The 19,290-nt window shown below is 38.0% G+C and overlaps 1 protein-coding gene and 1 long non-coding RNA gene across 2 annotated transcripts in view; one reads left to right on the forward strand and one right to left on the reverse strand.

Moving 5' to 3' along the window:
• The window catches only part of scfd1 (sec1 family domain containing 1), a 50,190-nt gene extending 44,242 nt beyond the window's left edge, over positions 1-5,948 (forward strand). The window contains exons 22-25 of the mRNA XM_062968240.1: positions 1,999-2,032; positions 3,144-3,209; positions 4,176-4,244; positions 5,723-5,948. Of these exons, the coding sequence (XP_062824310.1) occupies positions 1,999-2,032; positions 3,144-3,209; positions 4,176-4,244; positions 5,723-5,746 (193 nt within the window). The 3' untranslated portion in view covers positions 5,747-5,948. The remainder of the gene's footprint in view (positions 1-1,998; positions 2,033-3,143; positions 3,210-4,175; positions 4,245-5,722) is intronic.
• LOC134295496 (uncharacterized) overlaps positions 1-16,044 on the reverse strand; it is a 31,158-nt gene extending 15,114 nt beyond the window's left edge. The window contains exon 1 of the long non-coding RNA XR_010002092.1: positions 11,836-16,044. This is a non-coding gene — a long non-coding RNA (uncharacterized LOC134295496). The remainder of the gene's footprint in view (positions 1-11,835) is intronic.
• Positions 16,045-19,290: the final 3,246 nt, after the last annotated feature.

The raw sequence follows: 19,290 nt of genomic DNA on the forward strand, positions 1-19,290 counted from the left end.
GTAGTATAGTATATTCCTTGTATATTACCTACATTTGCATAAATTCTTATGATTAGGTTAAACTATTGGTTTTTTAAAGATTTGTTTCCCTACTAAACTCATTGAACTTGTTTGCTACTTATACAGATATAATCAACTATCTAGTTTGTTTAAATATATTGATTCAATAAAATAAGTTTCAATAAAATAATGCAATGTCTCCATTTACTAGTCACATTATCTGATTAATGGGTTTAAGTCATTCAATGAGGTGATCCAAGTGCACCTGAACTTGAGGGGGGATTGTAGCTGAGCTGCCCCAATATTAAAAAAAATGAACTAATTTCAATGTATACTTAAAATCTGTACTTTTTATTGTAACAGTAATGAGCACACTGCACATTCCACAAAATCAAGATTTAATCTTTTCAGGATTTTCAGGTCCTTTCCTCTCACTCTTATATGTACTTCTACATCTTCCCCATTTAACCTTCCAGAACAGTCTTTGAAATTGCTTAGAGGAAGGAATACTCCCCTCGGTTCTATTGAGTTTGGCAGCAGGACAGGTTAACTAGATATAATCCCCAGACAGATAAAACCAATAGAAAGGAAATATTCCAGTAAAAATAGTGAACAATGACAGTTTCTGCCTCATGAACTACCAAATACCTAACAAAATTAATAAAACTCTCTGGTTTTTCAATAAAAGTTCCTACCATACAATGCAGCCAATTAAACCTCTAGGACACCAGATACTGTAATGGAAGTGCTGCTACAGACATTGTTAGGAAGCATGCCAAGGATGTTGAACAGTTCTATTCCATTGGGGGTGGGAGTAATTGGATACCACTCACTCGTAATGAGTACATTTTAATAAATCACCCAGTTGCCACAGAAGAAACAGAAGCACCTGGTGTTTTGTGAATTTTGTTTGTTTGGTACCCATAATTTCTCTGTAGCAGTGCCTTGACTGTGGAACTTCCTACCCAAAGAAGATAAGCTGGTCCCATATCTCTTAGGCACCTTGGGGGCAGCCAAAACAGAGCTGTTCTGGAAGACATTCAGTGTTTGAAATTGCTGTTTTAACTGTTTCAAATTGGAGTCTAGGATTCTTTTGGAGCTGTTTTTATGAGTTTTTAGACTTTTAATGGGATTTAATTTTTTTATCTTTGTACTGTTTTAATTGGGGTTTTTTGTTATTTGTTGTTGTCTGAGAGGTGGTAATAGAAATACCAAAGACTCAACAGTTGTCACAGTACTGTCAGTCTTCAGAATATTATTTTTGTTACTTTCTAAAGCAGTTTCACTTCCAAAAAGTTTCACTTCCAAAAAGTTCCAACAGTTGTTTACCCTTTTATTTTAAGGCAGACCATATAATACTGTATAATACATAAGTGTCTATATAATACTATATAATATATACATGGACAACACTTTCAGTCCAATAGCCAGATGGCAACCCAAGAAATTGTTTGGGGACAGCATATACCTACCAGCAGCAGAACCTGAAAGAGGACAGTTCACTTTGTATGCACACACATATACAATCTTCTCAGCTGATCTACATCAGTCCATTGAAAGTTCAAGTCCTAACTCATTGAGGAGTTCCACAGGAAGTTCCATAGTCGAGATACTGCTACAGAGAAATTATGGACACCAGCTAACAGAGTTTAAAGTGCTGCACTCACTGTATGTGGGCTGTGTAGCAAAAGAAGCCTCAGACCTTCACCCCCATCTCCACTGTGCTCTGGAGAAGAATTTGAACTCTCTCCCATTCTAGGAATCAACATTGTGTTGCAAGAGAGTGAAAGACTTGGGGGAGTGCCATGGAACAAACTGGGAAACTTTGTGAATTTCAGTGCATCCCAGAGGTTCCCCATTCCCATCTCTAATATAATGGATTTTGCTAGCTGGAAATATAGTTCCTAGATTGTTTGAGCCTGCCCATTTAGAAATGGTACATGTTGTATGTTCAAATTTTTCATGAAATTGTTTTCTGATAGTTTCCTTTTTTTATAGCTCAATTCCAAGAAACAAAAATCCATTTCAGGAGGTAAGAAGTGCTTACACATTCCAAATCTCTGATGTTAACATTTTACTTTTTAACATGATAAACACTCAGTAGTCACTCTTTGGGGGGGAGGGGGGGAATCTGAATCCATTTTTTTGAAATCATTAGTTTGATTACAATTTTATTAAATGATAACCAGTATAATCTTCTTTCATCTTCAAAGAGTCAGCACAATCTAATCCCTTTCAGCAGTCTTTCATAACAAAGCTGTGAAACGAAGGGTGATTCTTAAATTTTAACACCCAAATTTTAAACTCATTTACTTAACACCTACTTCTTCTTGTGAAACTTCATCCAAGTAAGCATGTTTTGGCTTTTAACCTGTAATCAAGTTAAAATCTAAAGCAATCCTCATGGGTTATATGTGAATTATAATGTCTAAAAACATGTCCCTAACTCCTTTAAAACAGAACGGAAAATATTCAGTCTGCATCCTTTTTTATTTTTCCATCATTTCAGCACAGCATTCTATGCTAACAGTATGGGAAGTTCATTTTAATGTAGCAGCTTTAGTTAAATGCATGTTTCATAAACATAGTCTGGGATCACTGAGTCTCAACATTTACTTCTGTTTGGTGGAGGAATGAAAGATGTAGCTTGGAATTTATTCCTAGTATTTTCCCAGTACTTGCTGAAAGTTTGTATATTGACTGAAGACTAGTTGTGATTTTCCTCCATAGAGGCATAAGTATAAGAATTATTACAAACTGAACATAAAGCCAAAATGCTTTGTGCATGAAAAAATACATACATTAATGCCTAGCCCTGTCCCTTGGAAACTTTCATATCCAACAAACAAAGCAGTAAACACATTTCAGATGTGGAGGGACATGTCAGTGCTTACTAGCATGTCCATGCTCCTCCCACTCATTTAGGCCTACACAACATTAGGCAAATGCTTGAATAAGACTATAGCTAAAACATAAACATTATTTACCTCTCACTGCCATCACCAAATGAGAACTGCTTTGGTTATTGCAAGATTTCATTCAATTTGTTTCAAATAATCCAAAATATTTTATGTTGCTTCTGTAGTAGTCTCAGCATGCTGTAACACCTACACCACATTGCTTGTGTTGTTTCTACATTGTAGGCAATTGTCTTTGTAGTTGGAGGAGGCAATTACATTGAATACCAAAATCTTATCGATTACATAAAGGTATGTTTCTGTACTGTTTTCCTTAACCAGTTGTTAAATTTTTATTCTTTGAGTAATTGTGTTCAGTATACTAAGATGAGTGGGCTGCTCCTATCAGGGCTTTCCCTCTTTTGAACTAAACGGAAAGGCAGCATGTGCACATTTGAACATACAATGGGAACTGATGACTTCAGTTATTTATGAAATGTTTTCTAATGATTAGTTTCTTTAACATTTCCACCAAAATTACTTAATTGTGTTGCTTGAATGTACAGCAGAAGTTTTGTTGTATTGTAATTCTGATCAGTAAATGACCTCTATACATTTAGACATCTATTTTTGTTTCTTGAGCAGAGCAGGGTAAATAAATGAAGTTACATAAATATTTTCTTCATTAAACTGCATGTATGTAAATTTATTGTAAGTTGATTCTTCTATCTTATGACTTTTTAACAGCTTTTTCCGGTGCATATGAAATATTTGCTCTAGGAAGTCATCCTCTACGCTTTTTAATGTAAGACTGGTTCTCAACCCGTGGGTCCCCAGATGTTTTGGCCTTCAACTTCCAGAAATCTTAATAGCTGGTAAACTGGCTGGGATTTCTGGGAGTTGTAGGCCAAAACACCTGGGGACCCACAGGTTGAGAACCACTGGCTCTCACTGTATATATTATAATACAGTGTATGGTTATTACTATTTATATTGTTTATAAAAAATACTATATTATAGTGGATCAGGTTTAGGTGATAATTTCAATAAACAATGCAATGAAGAGTTCCCACAATGTTCGTAACTGAATAATTTGCCTTATTATATAAAATCCTTCTCCTTTTTTCCTCTTTTTCATAGTCTTACCCTATCTTCAGTGCTTCCTTAGTGGTATCTCACCATTTTATCCAAATAAAATGTTATATCTTTTACTTAGACTTTAATTAACATATTTGACTATGCCAAACAACATTTTGATCATTTATCTCTCTCATATAGGGCAAACAAGGTAAACATGTCTTATATGGCTGCAGTGAACTGTTTAATGCTGCACAGTTTATAAAACAGGTAAAGATTTAAGTATCTCATAAATACTTTGAAGTAGTATATGAACTTGCTGAATGTTTTATTCAAGAAGTATTTTCAAGTTTAATTAGTGCATGGAACATTGCAGTGTTTACCCTTGACACAGAAAAGGGCTTTCAAGTGAGCCAGTGCTTTGGGTAAGATCTGTTGCGTTTGGAAAGCTGCTCAGAAATTGAGCGACGCAATGGAAGAATTTAGGAAGAAGTGAAAATCCTACCATGATGTCTTCAAGGAAATGCATTCTTCAAAGTACTCTGGGGCATATTCTTGTTTCAAATGGGTTGGTTTCCCAGCTAGGTTAGAAAAGGGATAGATGTTTCTCAGTTGCCACTTTTAACCCTTGCCAGAACCAACACAGAGTTTACTTCCTTTTCTAATTTAGCCTCTGAACCAGGCACCATGCATTTGAGCCAGGAATTACAAAAGCCTCTTAGGGCTTACTCACACAGCGGAGTGGCAAGAGCAGAGCACATTGGCAAAGTGGAGCACATTAGTATAGAGGAGAAGGGATGGTGACAGTCCAATTATTTTTTATTTTTTATTTATTTACAGCATTTATTAATTCATTTAATTTGTTAAATTAATTCATTTAACTCCATTGTGCTATAAATATTTTGTAGTAGTAGAACAATTTACTTTTTCCTGCTTTACAGAAGATGTAATTGCTCAGCTAATGCAGCATAAATGAACCTGCTTGGCTCTACAGCTGTTTTACATATAATAGATATTAGATCAGTTAGTAGTTTCTTTAAGTGTGTGGTCAAACTATTTTGGCTAAGACACAACTATATGATGTGCTAAGTTGTGGTGGGGAGTTTTCATGTAGAAGAATCTCCATGAGACATCACAGAATGCTGCCATCTTCCTCATAGAATCATAGAGTTGGAAAAGATCATAAGGGCTATCCATTCCAACCCCATTCTGCCATGCAGTAAAAGCATAATCAAAACATCCCCAACAGATAGCCACCCAACCTCTGCTTAAAAACCTTCAGAGAAGAAGACTCCACCATGCTCAGAGGCAACATATTCCATTGTTGAATAACTCTTACCATCAGGAAATTCTTAATGTTTAGGTGTAATCATTTTCCTGCAATTTGAATCCACTTCTCCATGCCTTCGTCTCCAGAGCAGCAGAAAACAATCTTGCCTCCTTCTCAGTGTGTGCTTGCTTCCTATCTCAAGTTTGCTCCCAGGAAACTTTGTCAAGTTGGGGGGGTAAGAGTAGTGGTTGAATGGGATTCTGGGGCTTACATGTAGATTTCTAATATTGTATCACAGACAGTTGAGCTGCCTTTACTCACACTGAAGACAGGGAATAGTGGTGTGTCAGGCCCTTATGCGGAGATTTCCCCTCACATTTCTGAAAATACTTTGTTTCATTTCAGTTTACTAATACATTAATAACCTATTACTGAATAGGAAGATAAACAGATGTCTGATACTTTTGTTTCTGTTTAGCTTTCCCAACTTGGGCAGAAATAGGACCGAAGATAATTTTTGGACACTTTGGCACTGTGAAGAAATGATCATGACAGCAGTTAATATCTTAACCTTTGCTTAAAATTTAAACGTCGACTGATTCATTAAATTGGTAATTTTTATGTAAGACTGTCCTGTACATGTATATATAATGCATACCATGCAGAATAATACTCTTCAAATAAATCACAACACTTGGACTAACTACCTGCTTTGTGTGTGTTTGGTTGTTAGATTTAAGCGATTAGTCATTAGTGAGTACCATATTTACTCAAACCTAATGCAATTTTTTTTTGTTAATTTACATAACCGAAAGTGAGGTGCGCATTAGATTCACACTCGTAAAACCGCCTGCACCACTGTGTCAAGCCAAAGATGGCAAACTCACAGCCTCAGCCTGACAAAGGGACATGGTTTCCCAGCTGGCCTCATTCACAAGGCCTTCAAATCTCCCCCTCAATTTTGAGGACCTCGTGAATTAGACTTTAGTTGGGAAGCTGCTGCCCATCAGTCAGACCGAGGCTGGCAAATTCACCATCCTCAACCTAATGGGGTGCACAGTTTCTTTTTGCTTGTTGGCTGTTCAAAGGCAGGCAGGGGAACAGCCAACAGGCAAGGAGAAGCTGCACATTACATTAGACAACAAATCACAGGGGTCCCTAAACCAAGGCCCATGGGCCGGATACATCCCTCCAAGGCAATTTCTCAAAATGCTTCTCCAGATGTTTTGAACTTCAGCTCCCATAATTCCTAACAGCCGATAAGCTGGCTGGGGTTTCTGGGAGCTGAAGTCCAAAATACATGGAGGAGCACAATTTGAGAAACACTGCTCTAAGGTAATTTACCTGCCCCCTGCCCTAAATTTTAGACTTCGGATTGCCCTAAGTCTGAAATGACTTGAAAGCACACAATAACAACAACAATCATGTAGCCCAGCTTCCATCTGAGCCTGAGGTTGGGCCCATTCAGCCTATGATTGTCCCTGCACCTGCCTTGTCAGAGGTGCAGCCAGAGTTTGTCCCTGCACCTGCCTTGCCAGAAGAATCTGGGTTTGGGCCTGAGATGCAGCCAGAGTTTGTTCCAGTGGATTCTGGGACCAGAGACAGAATGGTTGCAAGTAGGCAGTTTGAACCACATTCCTCAAAGCAGTAAAGGTCGGATCTCCTGGTACCAGATGGACATTCCAGTAATAAAGCGGAGAGGGATAATGAGCTTGACAGGAGGAGAGAGATAACTCAGTTGAGAAAAGAAAAGGAGTATGTTAGGAGGAGTAGGCGTTTGCTTTTGAAACAAAATAATGAACAACCTTCTCACGAGATAGGACCTTGGATTTCCCTTAAGAAGGGGTACTTTCTCTGACACAATCAGAGGTGGTAATGTTGCAAATCCAAGAAGGAAGGTCTTTGCTTCATGTGTATTTCGGCAGCCTTGTATCTTGATTCAAGTTCCAGCCTTGCTTGTTCCTGTGTTTCCACTTGAATGCTCCAGTATTTTGCAGTTTGGAATTTTGTTCCAGCCAAGACCCTTGCCTTGAGTTCCAGCTTGAACTTGGACTAAACTTGGAGTTTTGTTCATGCATTCCAGTGTTGCTTTCTGTGTTTCCAGCTTGAGTCATGCCTTGGATTAATTGTTTGGACTATTCATGATATCTTTCGTGGGACTTACTTTGATATCCAGTTTGGACTATGTTCTTTGAGTGATTTTGATAGACTCTTGCTTCAATATTTCAAGTACTTTGTTCTTGTGGATTTAAAACCATTTTATTGACCCTGAACTTTATTTTGCTATTGCTTGCATATAATCTTCAATAAACAGCTTGCTTGCTTATATTCTGGGGCTCCAGTGTGGTTTTGAGGTGCCTATGCAGCCAAGGGGTGCAACAAATCGTAATTAACTTGATTATTTCATCAACCAAAAGCAGGCCCAAAGTTCCCAGTTTATGTTGGTTAAAATTGTTCTTTGTTTTAAATATTGTATTTTTCTTTCTTCTTTTTTGCACTACAAATAAAATAGATGCAGTATGCATAGGAATTTATTTTTTCTTCAAACTATAGTCTAGTCCCCCAACAGTCTGAGGGACTGTGAACCTCTGCTTAAAAAGTTTGAGGACGCCTGTACTGCCATCTATCAGGGATATAGGAAAATAAATGCAAGCTAGAAAGGCTTTAGATACTATTTGTCCTTTCTAGACTGATAACTGTGTGAGTGTTGTTGTATGTTTTCCGGGCTGTATGTTTTCCGGGCATGTTCTAGAAGTATTCTCTCCTGACGTTTCGCCCACATCTATGGCAGGCATCCTCAGAGGTTGTGAAGTATGGAGAAACTCAGCAAGGAAGGTTTATATATGTGGGAAGTCCAGGTTGAGGGAAGAACTCTTGTCAGTTGGAGGCCAGCGTGAATGTTGCAGTTAATCACCCTAATTTGCATTGAATGGCTTCATCTACTGGCTACTTTCTGCCTGGGGGCATCCTTTGTTAGCTGCCCCTAGTTCCCATGTCTCAGAGTGTTGCTTCTTATTTACTGTTCTGATTTTTTAGTTTTTTAATACTGGTAGCCAGGTTTTGTTCATTTTCATGGTTTCCTCCTTTCTGTTGAAGTTGTCCACATGCTTATGAATTTCAATGGCTGTGTGAGTTTTAGTACAAACTGGGAGCAAACATAAATAATTTGCTTCATTTTCACCTAATCATCTTGCTCTACTTTGCTTACAGGTCAGATCAGGGTCCCACAGTGTTAAGATATTGAAAAATCGAATACCACCAGCATTTATCTTGGCGTTTATTACCCTGATTGATATATATGCCGGGAGCTGACGGGAGGGTCCATCCCATCTTTATCCCCTTAGGCAGTTACAGCATTTTGTAACCGAAGTTATATTTGTGCTGTAGGATTGCCTTCATTTATCCCCTTGCAGGTGTGTTGCTACAGTTTTGAGTAGTGCTGATGGACAGCTGTGATGCAGAATAGCCAGCCTGTTTTGAAAGTTCCTTAAATTATGTTATATGAATAAAATATGCATTTAACTATGTATTATTATTATCAGTACAGTAGAGTCTCACTTATCCAACATAAACGGGCCGGCAGGATGTTGGATAAGCGAATATGTTGGATAATAAGGACAGATTAAGAAAAAGCCTATTAAACATCAAAATAGGTTATGATTTTACAAATTAAGAACCAAAACATGTTATACAACAAATTTGACAGAAAATGTAGTTCAATACGCAGTAATGCTATGTAGTAATTACTGTATTTACGAATTTAGCACCAAAATATAACAATATTTTGAAATCATTGAATACAAAAAAGCATTGGATAATCCAGAACGTTGGATAAGCGAGTGTTGGATAAGTGAGACTCCACTGTATTATCATTTCACAACCACCAGGTGAGGTTCAGCAAGTTGGAAGATAGTGATTGGCCTAAGAGTTCAAAGAATGTTTGCAGCTCTTTGTACATTCAACTGCATCTACCAAGTCACACCAATATTCTAACTACATTTTCAAAATTAAAGTATGCAATGCATTCCAGTTTTTTTCAGTTTATAAGCATTTGTTTTACAGTTCAAGAAATCAGAATTATGGTGAAATCTCAATTTTATTGCAAGCTAATTGAAATTAAAGAGATACTGATATGTCTATTCAACATATCTCAGTAACGATTTATCTTAATTTCGGTAAAACATAAAACTTGCTCTCCTACTGTACTTTCTTTACCTGACCACAGTTTGGCGGAAGATCACTTACTAGAACTACTAGATTCAAATGCTCTTTAACCGATTAAAATGTCCAGCTTTATTCATAACTGTATTGACTTCAGTTAGTTCCTATCATTTTTAGAAAGCATTTCTCATTGGTCTGAACAATGTTCACTAAGTCCTGCCTGGTGTTGCTGACATTGGCCCAGTGTCGCATGAGGTTAAACAGCCCATCCAAAGTCTTTATTTATTTAAGCAAGTGGCTAAGCTTTCTACTGTACTGGGGATTTAAAATAACATTAAAATCTTTACACCTGAATGAACAACTCATTTAACTGAAAGTTTCATGGTAACTGAGCCTCACAGAAGCATGCTTTAACCATCAGCCATGAGTAGAAAACAAGCCTTTCGGTCCTTTTGAAAAAAAATTATGTTTCATCACAAAGGCTAGAAAGGTTTCTTTTGGTTATGCTAACTAGGGGATTTGGTAAGCTGTAGTCTGAAAAATAACTTCCAGAGTATTACATCAGATATTACATCAATATGAAAGTTAAGTTGTTTTCCAGGCGCAATCTTAGTTGAAAGTTTAAACAGACAAAATTAACAGCTTGAGTAATGCTCCTTTTGATTCTGCTGAAATATTGTACTTGTAATCATAACTGTCTTGTTTAACTGGTTTCAACATGGCATAGAAACAGGTTTTCACTATGTTTGCAACACAACTGTGCAACTCATTCTCTTAACACTAGCATTTAGTTTACACGTCAGTCTTTAACATATCCCTGAAATAGGAATTTCAGAAAATTTCAGAAAATCATAGAGACGTTCAAAAATCATGACCAAACAATGAACATACACAAATGTAAGGAATACAAATAATGATTATTGGCTAAGCTCTCAATGACATTCATGCATAACAGCCCTCCAAAGGTATAGGAACAAAGCAGTATATTATGTTACCAGTATTGATCCATATTTTATTATGTTTTGTCAAGTAAGATTTCATTAATCCAAACAAGCTCATGAGGATATTACTTACTGGTTCAGTAAAGTAAAACCATATATTTTATTAGAATATCTGAAATCTGTGCTTGACATGTAGTAAACACAGACACCATATTTGGAATGGGAAAAATATGAAAATTGCTAATATCTCTGGGGTGGGTACTGCTGCTGTGGTCCACAGGTGGGCCCTGCTGCTGCTCAGTCATTTAGTCGTCTCTGACTCTTCATGAACTCATGGACCAGTCCATGCCAGAGCTCCCTGTTGGCCGTCACCGCCCCCAGTTCCTTCAAGGTCATGCCAGTCACTTCAAGGATATCGTCCATCCATCTCGCTTGCCATGAATAGAGAGCAAAAGGGAGAAACGTGCCAAGAGAAAGACATGACAAGCAACCATTGATGGGACCGCCTTCCAATTGGAGACAGTGAAAGACCATGTGGATTCAGAATAGGTCTGTACAGTCATATGCGGACCCACTGCCAAGACTCTACCCTTGGAAGATGATCCTACTTGGCCACGAGTGATAGCCTATGATAATGACTCGCCGTGATCCCAGAGGGAAGAAGAACCAACCCAGCATGCCACTTCACTTACTCTGTGGACTCCAGCTCCTTCGTTTCTTCTTGCATTGTGTCAGTTTCAACTGGACAAAGCAATAGTTACCAGAGGATAGAAGCACATCGTAAACAAGAAGAAGAGGAGAAACTGCCCCTGAACGGTTGTGCATTATCACCTATCCTGCAGATCTGGCTCCTTTTCCCAATTGCCACATGTTTCTGTTCCTTCTTCCTTTGCCTAGGCAAAATAGACAGTCACAGCACACACAGGAAGTGGAAAGGGACCAGGATCTGTGGTATAAGTGAAGCAGGACACAAGGCGGTCTCCATCTCTTCCTGCATGTCAAAAGTGTCTGTTTCATTGGGGGAAAGGAAGGGAGATACTGGGGCGGGGGGCATGCAGCGCACATGCTTCTCAAAAATTCACACTCTGCTCAACTCCTGTGGATGGGGCTGTCATGTGAATGTTCCCACAACAGCCCCAACTTCAGAGGTTAGAACAGTGGTACAATAATTGTGAATAATTGTATAATAATTGAAAATCAGCCACTAATGAATTATTGTACAATAACAAAAAATCAACCATGAAAGTGGAGGGATGACTCAAATATTAACCAACCACCTCTTAACTTTAATTGCCTGGTATCCATATCTCAGCAAGGGTGGTTGGGGAGAAATGCAAGATCTGATTGGTGGCCATCCTAGGAGCTTTGTTCATACTCCCTGGATGAAAATATATATAATAGTATAGTAAAATTATGTCTCATATGAAATGATCTTCTCTTAAAGACAGAGATTATAAAATAAGTCAGTCAGAACAAATTAATATATTACCTGTTCACAGACCTGTTCCTTCCAGCATCTGGTTTGAAGAAGTCTAGGTAAGAGCATAGGATATTAAAGTGTGTTTTGCTAGCATTCTTTTTTTTAAAAAAGAGAATATCCTAGGAACAACAGATGCTGACACCAAAGGACCATAGCTAAGCAAAGGTTTGCATCACGTACAATATCTTATTTCATCTGAAAAATGTGTGATTTAGAGCTCACTATACTATATAATTATGGTAGTTTGGCATCACTAAAATTGCTACAGCTCAATTTTAAAAAGTGTAAAATGGTCTTTGAATCCTCTGCTAGAAAGATCTAGCACATTCCCTTAACTACAGCATTAATGTTCTCTGGTAGGAAATTCTTATTTCTTGCTCCATTTAACATAGAGCTGGAGGAAAGTTCTGCCTTTCATTAGAGTAGTTAATGCATAGATATTTTGAAAAGCTCTCCTTAAAACAAAATCAGATATTTCCGCAGTTACAAAACTAAAATGTCTTTCCAAAAGCTTTAGTAATTCTAGAACTGCCATTTTATTTGAAATGAAATGAGGTATGTACAGATTTGATTCCCTTAGCCTTTTTTTCTGATATTTTAGGTTTCATTTCCAATTTGTTCTGCCTTTCTCTTGGCATGGTCTCCTTGTGCGGTCACCTCCATGTGATTACCATGTGGCTTTCAGGTGCCCGTATAAACCAGTGCCCTTGCCAATCTTTTCACCAAATCTGCCAGTTTTTACAACCCATTCATCTGTATTGGCATGAGTTCTAAATTCCGGACAGACATTGTAACCTTGTTTTGCTGCCTCAAAAAAGACATGAAATCATCCACACAAATGCCTACGTTGGTACTGAATCAAAGAAAGGAGCCAGCAGCTTGTCCAAAGTGACAGAAATATTTGATGTCCAAAGTTCCTGAAGATGAAATGCCAGACTTAGAAGTTAATCCAATGCAGGCAGAGACCATGCTTTGCCTACAGAAAAATCTATATCTTGACCTCCTGTTTTTAATAAACTTAATTTTCTGATCATTCAAAGAATTCCAAGATACAACGTCAGTCTCAGTGAGTTTGATACAGAGCAGAAGAAATAAGTACTCCACCCCACCCCTTGATAATTGAGTTTTCCAGCAGCAAATCTGGCTCCTGTTCTTCTTTCACACAAAAAAGATAATTATATTTTAATAATGCTTATAATGTCACTGAAAAGCTCTGCCTATTGAGGTGACTGGAGAGTTGTTATTGTAATGTGCCTTTGAGCCAACTCCAGCTAATGATAACCCTATCATGGGACTTTCTTGGTAAGATTTATTTGGAGACAGTTGCCACTGTCTTCCTATAAGACTGAAAAACGTATAACTTATCCAAGGTTATCCCTGTTTCTATGGATATGTAGAATTTAGATCTTACCTTGCAGATCCTAGATCAACACTCAAACCGTTGTTTGCTTTTTTAATTAATTTTTCCACTTTTCTACCAACTGGGACACAAGGTGGCTCTACACCATGCTGTGGGATACAGACAGGTTCTTCCCTATATGGTATCCTTAAAGTATAATGTGTAATTCATATTAATAAAAGATATTCATTTTAAACTGTGGTTTCTATAGGTATATTTTGTTTAGCATGAGATTCAGTATCAGTTTCCCTTTCTTTCTCTAACACTACTGAGTTTAGAACAATTTTTTTAGACTGGATGGACGTGGGAATATTTTTACCTGTTTTTATAACTGAGGGAGACTTTCTGAGATATATTTGGGCAAAAACTGCTAGAAAATGATGCAAAATAAAGGTTTTACCCCCAAAAAAATGCAAGGTAGGAAGACTTTGTGGGACTAACAGTGGAGCTTAAGACATCACAAAAGTGGGCCATACTTTGTCTGTCATGAATTATAATCTAGAATTTTTTTCCAAATCTCTGTTTAGGAGTAATGAGCCTAAAACTGGAGTGGGAAACGTGGTCTTTCCAGATGTTCTTGGATTAAAGCTCTTAGCATTCCTCATCATTTTCTATGTTAGCTAGGGTTAATGGGATCTGAACGCCAAGCTCTGGTCTAAAAGATGAAGCTAAAAGCACGCAAAGAGCAATTGTGTTTACTGAAATCATTAAGAGTCCAAGAACAGAGGCCAGCATAACAGAGACTGCTACAGAGAGCAGAAGATAAGCAAGGCAATAAAACCAAAAGCCACATAACAAATGATACATGCTCATAAAGAAGATAAAAATAAGGGCTGAAAAATTTGGACAAGGTACATTATATACATCTTTTGGGATCCACAATTGTATGAATATGCCTTATAGCTAAACTCAACCCAACATACAAGATAAGGACAACAACAGAAGTTAGGACCTTTATACCACTGGCCATACTAGACATGTTACTCTAAAAAAAAGTTTCGAATATTGTGGATATAAAATTCCTGGGTGGGAAGAAATGTTTCTACCTAGCGCCAGAAAGATGACCATGTAAATGCCAAACAAGTTTTATTCAAAAGTCTCAAGAGAAGTGTTCTTCCATCATCACATAGAAAGATCATTGGAAAATTTAGTAAATACATAGTTTTTTGGTAGAGTAGAAAGATGGAGCAGCAGTGAGAGTGGACTGAAGGCCAAGAAGAGCACCATTTGCCGGTAATGATATAACAGGCTACTTAAGAACAACAGCAACAAAAGTCCAAGAACAAAGTCACCCATTATAGCTTTATTTTTAGCAGATGTTTTGAGGCGACTGAAAAGCAGTTTGTTCCATATTATAGGCCCTGCTGAGAACCATTCCGGAATGCTGGCTGATCTGAGCTTTTAAATGATCATTGTGAAGATACATATGCAATTATCTATCTAAAACGTTTAAATTTTGCATCTCAAATATATGGTTTTAAAGGTGCAGAAGCTACCCTTAACCTTCCTCAAAAAGCTATACTGTTTCTCATACCTGGCTCTGCAGCCCTTGTGATCTGATATATTCCTTTTGAACTCCAAAACAACATTTTCCTTAGACAGTGAATAGAAGTCTTTGATTTGCAAAAATATTTTTGTAACAATCAGGTGCCTGAATGGGCTTCCTGTAGGCCTGGCTCTCATGAAGGCAAATAATGATGCTATGAACTATCTCTGACCTCCAGCTTTCTGGGACCTATTGAATCTTGCCAGCGCTCAAGCAATAGCACTCTTTGTCATATTAAAAAATTACCTAATGTATGTATAATTGGGGAAACTGAATCTGTTTTGCATCAAACCATTGGCCCATTCACAAAACAAGTGCCCACTGCCCAAGAACATGACTATAAATCAGGGGTGAGCAAAGCACAGCCCCTGGATCCAACTCTTGTGCCCCTAAAATCCCGGCCCCAAATGTCTGCCAGAAAACCAATCAGGAAACCTTAAAATGTGTAAAACAGGAGGGGAGATACCAGGAGAAACAGCCCCATTACATCCCAGAATCCATATTACCCCAACTTTCACAGAGTTCATACTCATAGTCTTGAGTATTCACTACTTTTGCCATGTGAAGTTGGGACTGCCATGTGAGTATTTGCATAGCAGCCCCAACTTCAGAGAAGAGCAAAGGGGGGCTATTTAGGAGGCAGGTGTGCTGTGTGTTTCTGTTTTTCTTAGTATCTCCCTTCCTTTGCCTTGGTGAAACAGATATTTACAACACAGAGAAAGAAGAGAAGTCAGCCCCACATGCCACAACTTTCCATTCAAATCCAACTCCCCTTTCTCTTCCCATATGCCATATGCCTGGGCAAAGGAGGGCAGTTACCAGGAGGAACAAACACGTGGTGCACAGGAATAGGAGGAGGAATCCGATCTGACAGGTTGTGCAGGTGTACATGGGAAGGTTTCTACGTCCTCTTACTCTTTGCCTCGTCTTTTTGTTCTTTACCACCAGTATCTCCCTAGCTCTGCTCAGGCAAAACAGATAGCCGTGGAAGGTAACAGGAGGAGCTAGTAGAATGAAATTATGTTCTGTTCTCCAAAACGATACCCAGCACTATCCAGAACATAGAAAGGCAACTTTTTTTGGACAAAGGGCCTAGAATCCCTCTAATAGTCACTGGCCCAGCTGGCTAGGATAAATAAGTAAAAAATGTTATTTCTATCCCGCCCTAGAGAATTCTGCAGCTGCAATCCAAGTGGCTATTATTATTTTTATTTCAGATACTTATTCTGACAAAAAAGCCTCATGACATTTTCCATAGAATTATAGACTTGGAAAAGACCACAAGGGCCATCCAGTCCTACCACCTGCCCAGCAGGAGTACAATTTGACAATGATGTAGAACATGGAAATGACATCTTCTAATCACCAGTTGGATTGCCACATTTGAGAGGACATTGGAATTTTCACTGATTTCAAGAAATAAAGGGAAGTATCCAAACCATGACCACTCTGGAAATATTATTCTTATTATTAATTTAATGTTTATTCTATTCTTCTCCCAAATTGGACACAAGGAATTTCATATGAGCTAAAACAAAGTCCAGACTATTTGACGAACCACATCTCCTACTATAGACCAACTCGGACACAGCGGTCATCGGAGGAGGCCCTGCTTCCACCCCCATCCCAAGCATGACTGGTGGGAAAGAGAAAAGGGGCCTTCTCCATGGCTGCCCCCCATCTCTGGAGCTCTCTTCCTAAAAAATTAAAAATGGCCCCCCTCCCTCCCCAACTTTTAGAAACAGCTGAAGATGTACCTTTGCTCACTGGCATATGAGGAGGAGGAGGAATAGATGGCAATACTACCAATATTCCTCAGATTAATAGCTACAATCGGTATCTGTACCCTGTTCGCCCCACCAGCTCAATAGACATTTTGAGCAATGATCAATCTATTTGCCCCCGGGGAACTGGGAAGGCTGATGTTCGATATTTTGATGTTTTGCATTTTGTCTGATATAACAGGTTACATTTTTAATTTAATTTTAGTTAAGTCATAATTTGTTTCTATATGTTGGGTTGTCAATTTTCGTTATTATGGGTGTATTGTTGTTGTGTTCAGGCATTGTATGTTTGCCTTTTATGTTTGGAATCTGCCCTGAGTCCCTCTGGGGATATAGGGCAGAATATAAAGTTGTTGTTGTTGTTGTTGTTGTTTGAATTAAAAATTAGTAGTAAATAACTAAAATTAAATAAGATGCCATATTAAAATATCAGTACTTTAAAACAATATGTCATCATCATTATACAAGTGGAACGAGAGCAAGGAAGGAGCCAACCTGGTCTTCCATGACAAGAGCACTAGGATTCCTGTGGGATCAGAAAGTAAGTAATTTGGTATAACTGTGTTTTTATCCTGATGGCTGGAGGCTAAAATTGATTGAATAAAATTTGCTAGTGTAAGTAATGCTTAGCGTTGCATCAGGCCTTTTCTAAAGGTTTTCAAAAATTGGGGCATGAGATGATCCTATGGATGGAAGGGCATTTTTTCCTAAATTGTTTAAATCTATACTTCATAAAGGTTATACTACAAAAATACAATTTCATGATGAATTCATGCATCAATATAAGCATCTAGTGGTTCTCAACTTGGGGTCCCCAATGTTTTTGGCCTACAACTCCCAGAAATCCCAGCCAATTTACCAGCTGTTAGGATTTCTGGGAGTGAAGGCCAAAAACATCTGGGGACCCTAGGTTGAGAACCACTGATCTAGACTGAGAACAGTAATAGTGCCACTCTATTTTGCTTTTGTCAGACCTCACCTGGGATACTGTGTCTAATCTCTTTTAAACCCGTCTGAATTTTTAACTTCCATTTTCTTCACCATCAATTCTATCAGTAGATTCTGTTAAATTGTTTTGGATTGTAGACCATGGCCACAACTTTGATCTGAAAGTAATTTAGAAATTGTCATTTGTTGTTGTTTACTGGACTCATTCTTGCTGGTGGTCTGCAAAATAATCATTACAATGGGCTTGAATAAAAATAATTCTAGGGTTTTATCTTAAAAATATTAAATGTACTCTTAGTACCAAAGTAGTAGCACATTCAGTTGGCTGGAGATTTGTTTATGTTGACTTGCCCAATATTTTTGTTATCAGCGCTGCTTTCCTTGGCAGATGATAAGAGTACTCTGAAGACTGGGATGTTATTTAACAGTGCAGCAGGCCATCTTATCAGCTTGGTAAAGGCACCAAGCCTACGGTCCACAAAAAATGCCCTAGAGAATTTAGGTTCTAACCATTGGAACAAAAACAGAGTCTGGAAACCAACAGGTATACTTCAGGGTACTTTCTAATATAATCAGGGATGTTTTAAAAAAATCACCTAATGTATGAATTATAGTTGTAATTTTTAATTTTGAAGATAACCTGTATTTTGTTTGTGAGTGCATGCACATGCTACACTTCCTTGTTTTCAATACTGAGGACCACACGTTGACATCTCAACCCACGATATTAGGGGGGGGGTGTCAATATTTCTCCAGGGTCCCCAACTGGCAATTGTCCTCTAATAATTCAGACAAAATCTACTCAAAATCAGTTCCATGGGTAATCTTCACTTCACTTCACTTTATTTCTTAATTAGTCGCTCTCCACCAGAGTGCTCCGAGCGACTTACAATTTAAAATATCATTCCACAATAGAAAACATTCATCATAAAAACATTCAACATAAAAACATTCAACCTAAAAACAATCCATACAACTGATTCTCATTTTCTGCCATTTCCTTGCACACTTTGGGATAAATAAGATCTAGGTATTTGTCTCTCTAATTCTTTGCCTACTGTTGCTGTTATATGTGGATCATTTCTAGTTAAACTGTAATAAAAAAGATGGGGAAAATAGTAAATTTCTTGCTAGTTTGAATTTCCAAAATTGTCCTTCTAATAAAATTTGTGAAGCCTTTAATGTTTCAAATGAGAACTATAACAATTTCCTTAAAATGTGTTTTCTCACCTAGCTTTTAAAAAGTTCAATCATTACCTTCAAATGAAATGATTCTGATAGTTAAGATGAATTAGCAATCTAACTTGTCAAAATTTAAGGTAAACTCAAAAAATTATATAACTTGAGGGTGAAATAAGACAAAAATGTGTAATATGTGTTTAGGTGCTTCCCACAGTTATGAAAAATGCCTCTTTTTCCTAGAGCACTGTTTTCCTCACCTGTGTATTGTACATGTAGTGCATTTTGATGGGTCATTGGGCACACCATTTCGCAGGCAAAGTTGCTCAGATACGTCATGAGTTGGACTCCAGCTTGACTGTGGTTTCAGCGGAGGTAACCGAGGCACCTGTCGGTTCCATCTTATGGGATTCTTTCCGGCTTGTTCTTCCTGATGACGTGGAGGGGATTCTTGGGTCTGTGAGGGCGACCACTTGTGCTCTGGATCCTTGTCCCTCTTGGTTGGTTAAACTGGCCAAAGATGGGCTGTTGGAGTGGTTTGTGGCCATAATAAATGCCTCCTTGGGTCAGGGGTCATTTCCATCCTGTTTTAAGCAAGCGGTGGTAAA

Source organism: Anolis carolinensis, chromosome 1 (assembly GCF_035594765.1).
Source record: "Anolis carolinensis isolate JA03-04 chromosome 1, rAnoCar3.1.pri, whole genome shotgun sequence".
In the NCBI taxonomy this organism is placed as follows: Eukaryota; Metazoa; Chordata; class Lepidosauria; order Squamata; family Dactyloidae; genus Anolis; species Anolis carolinensis.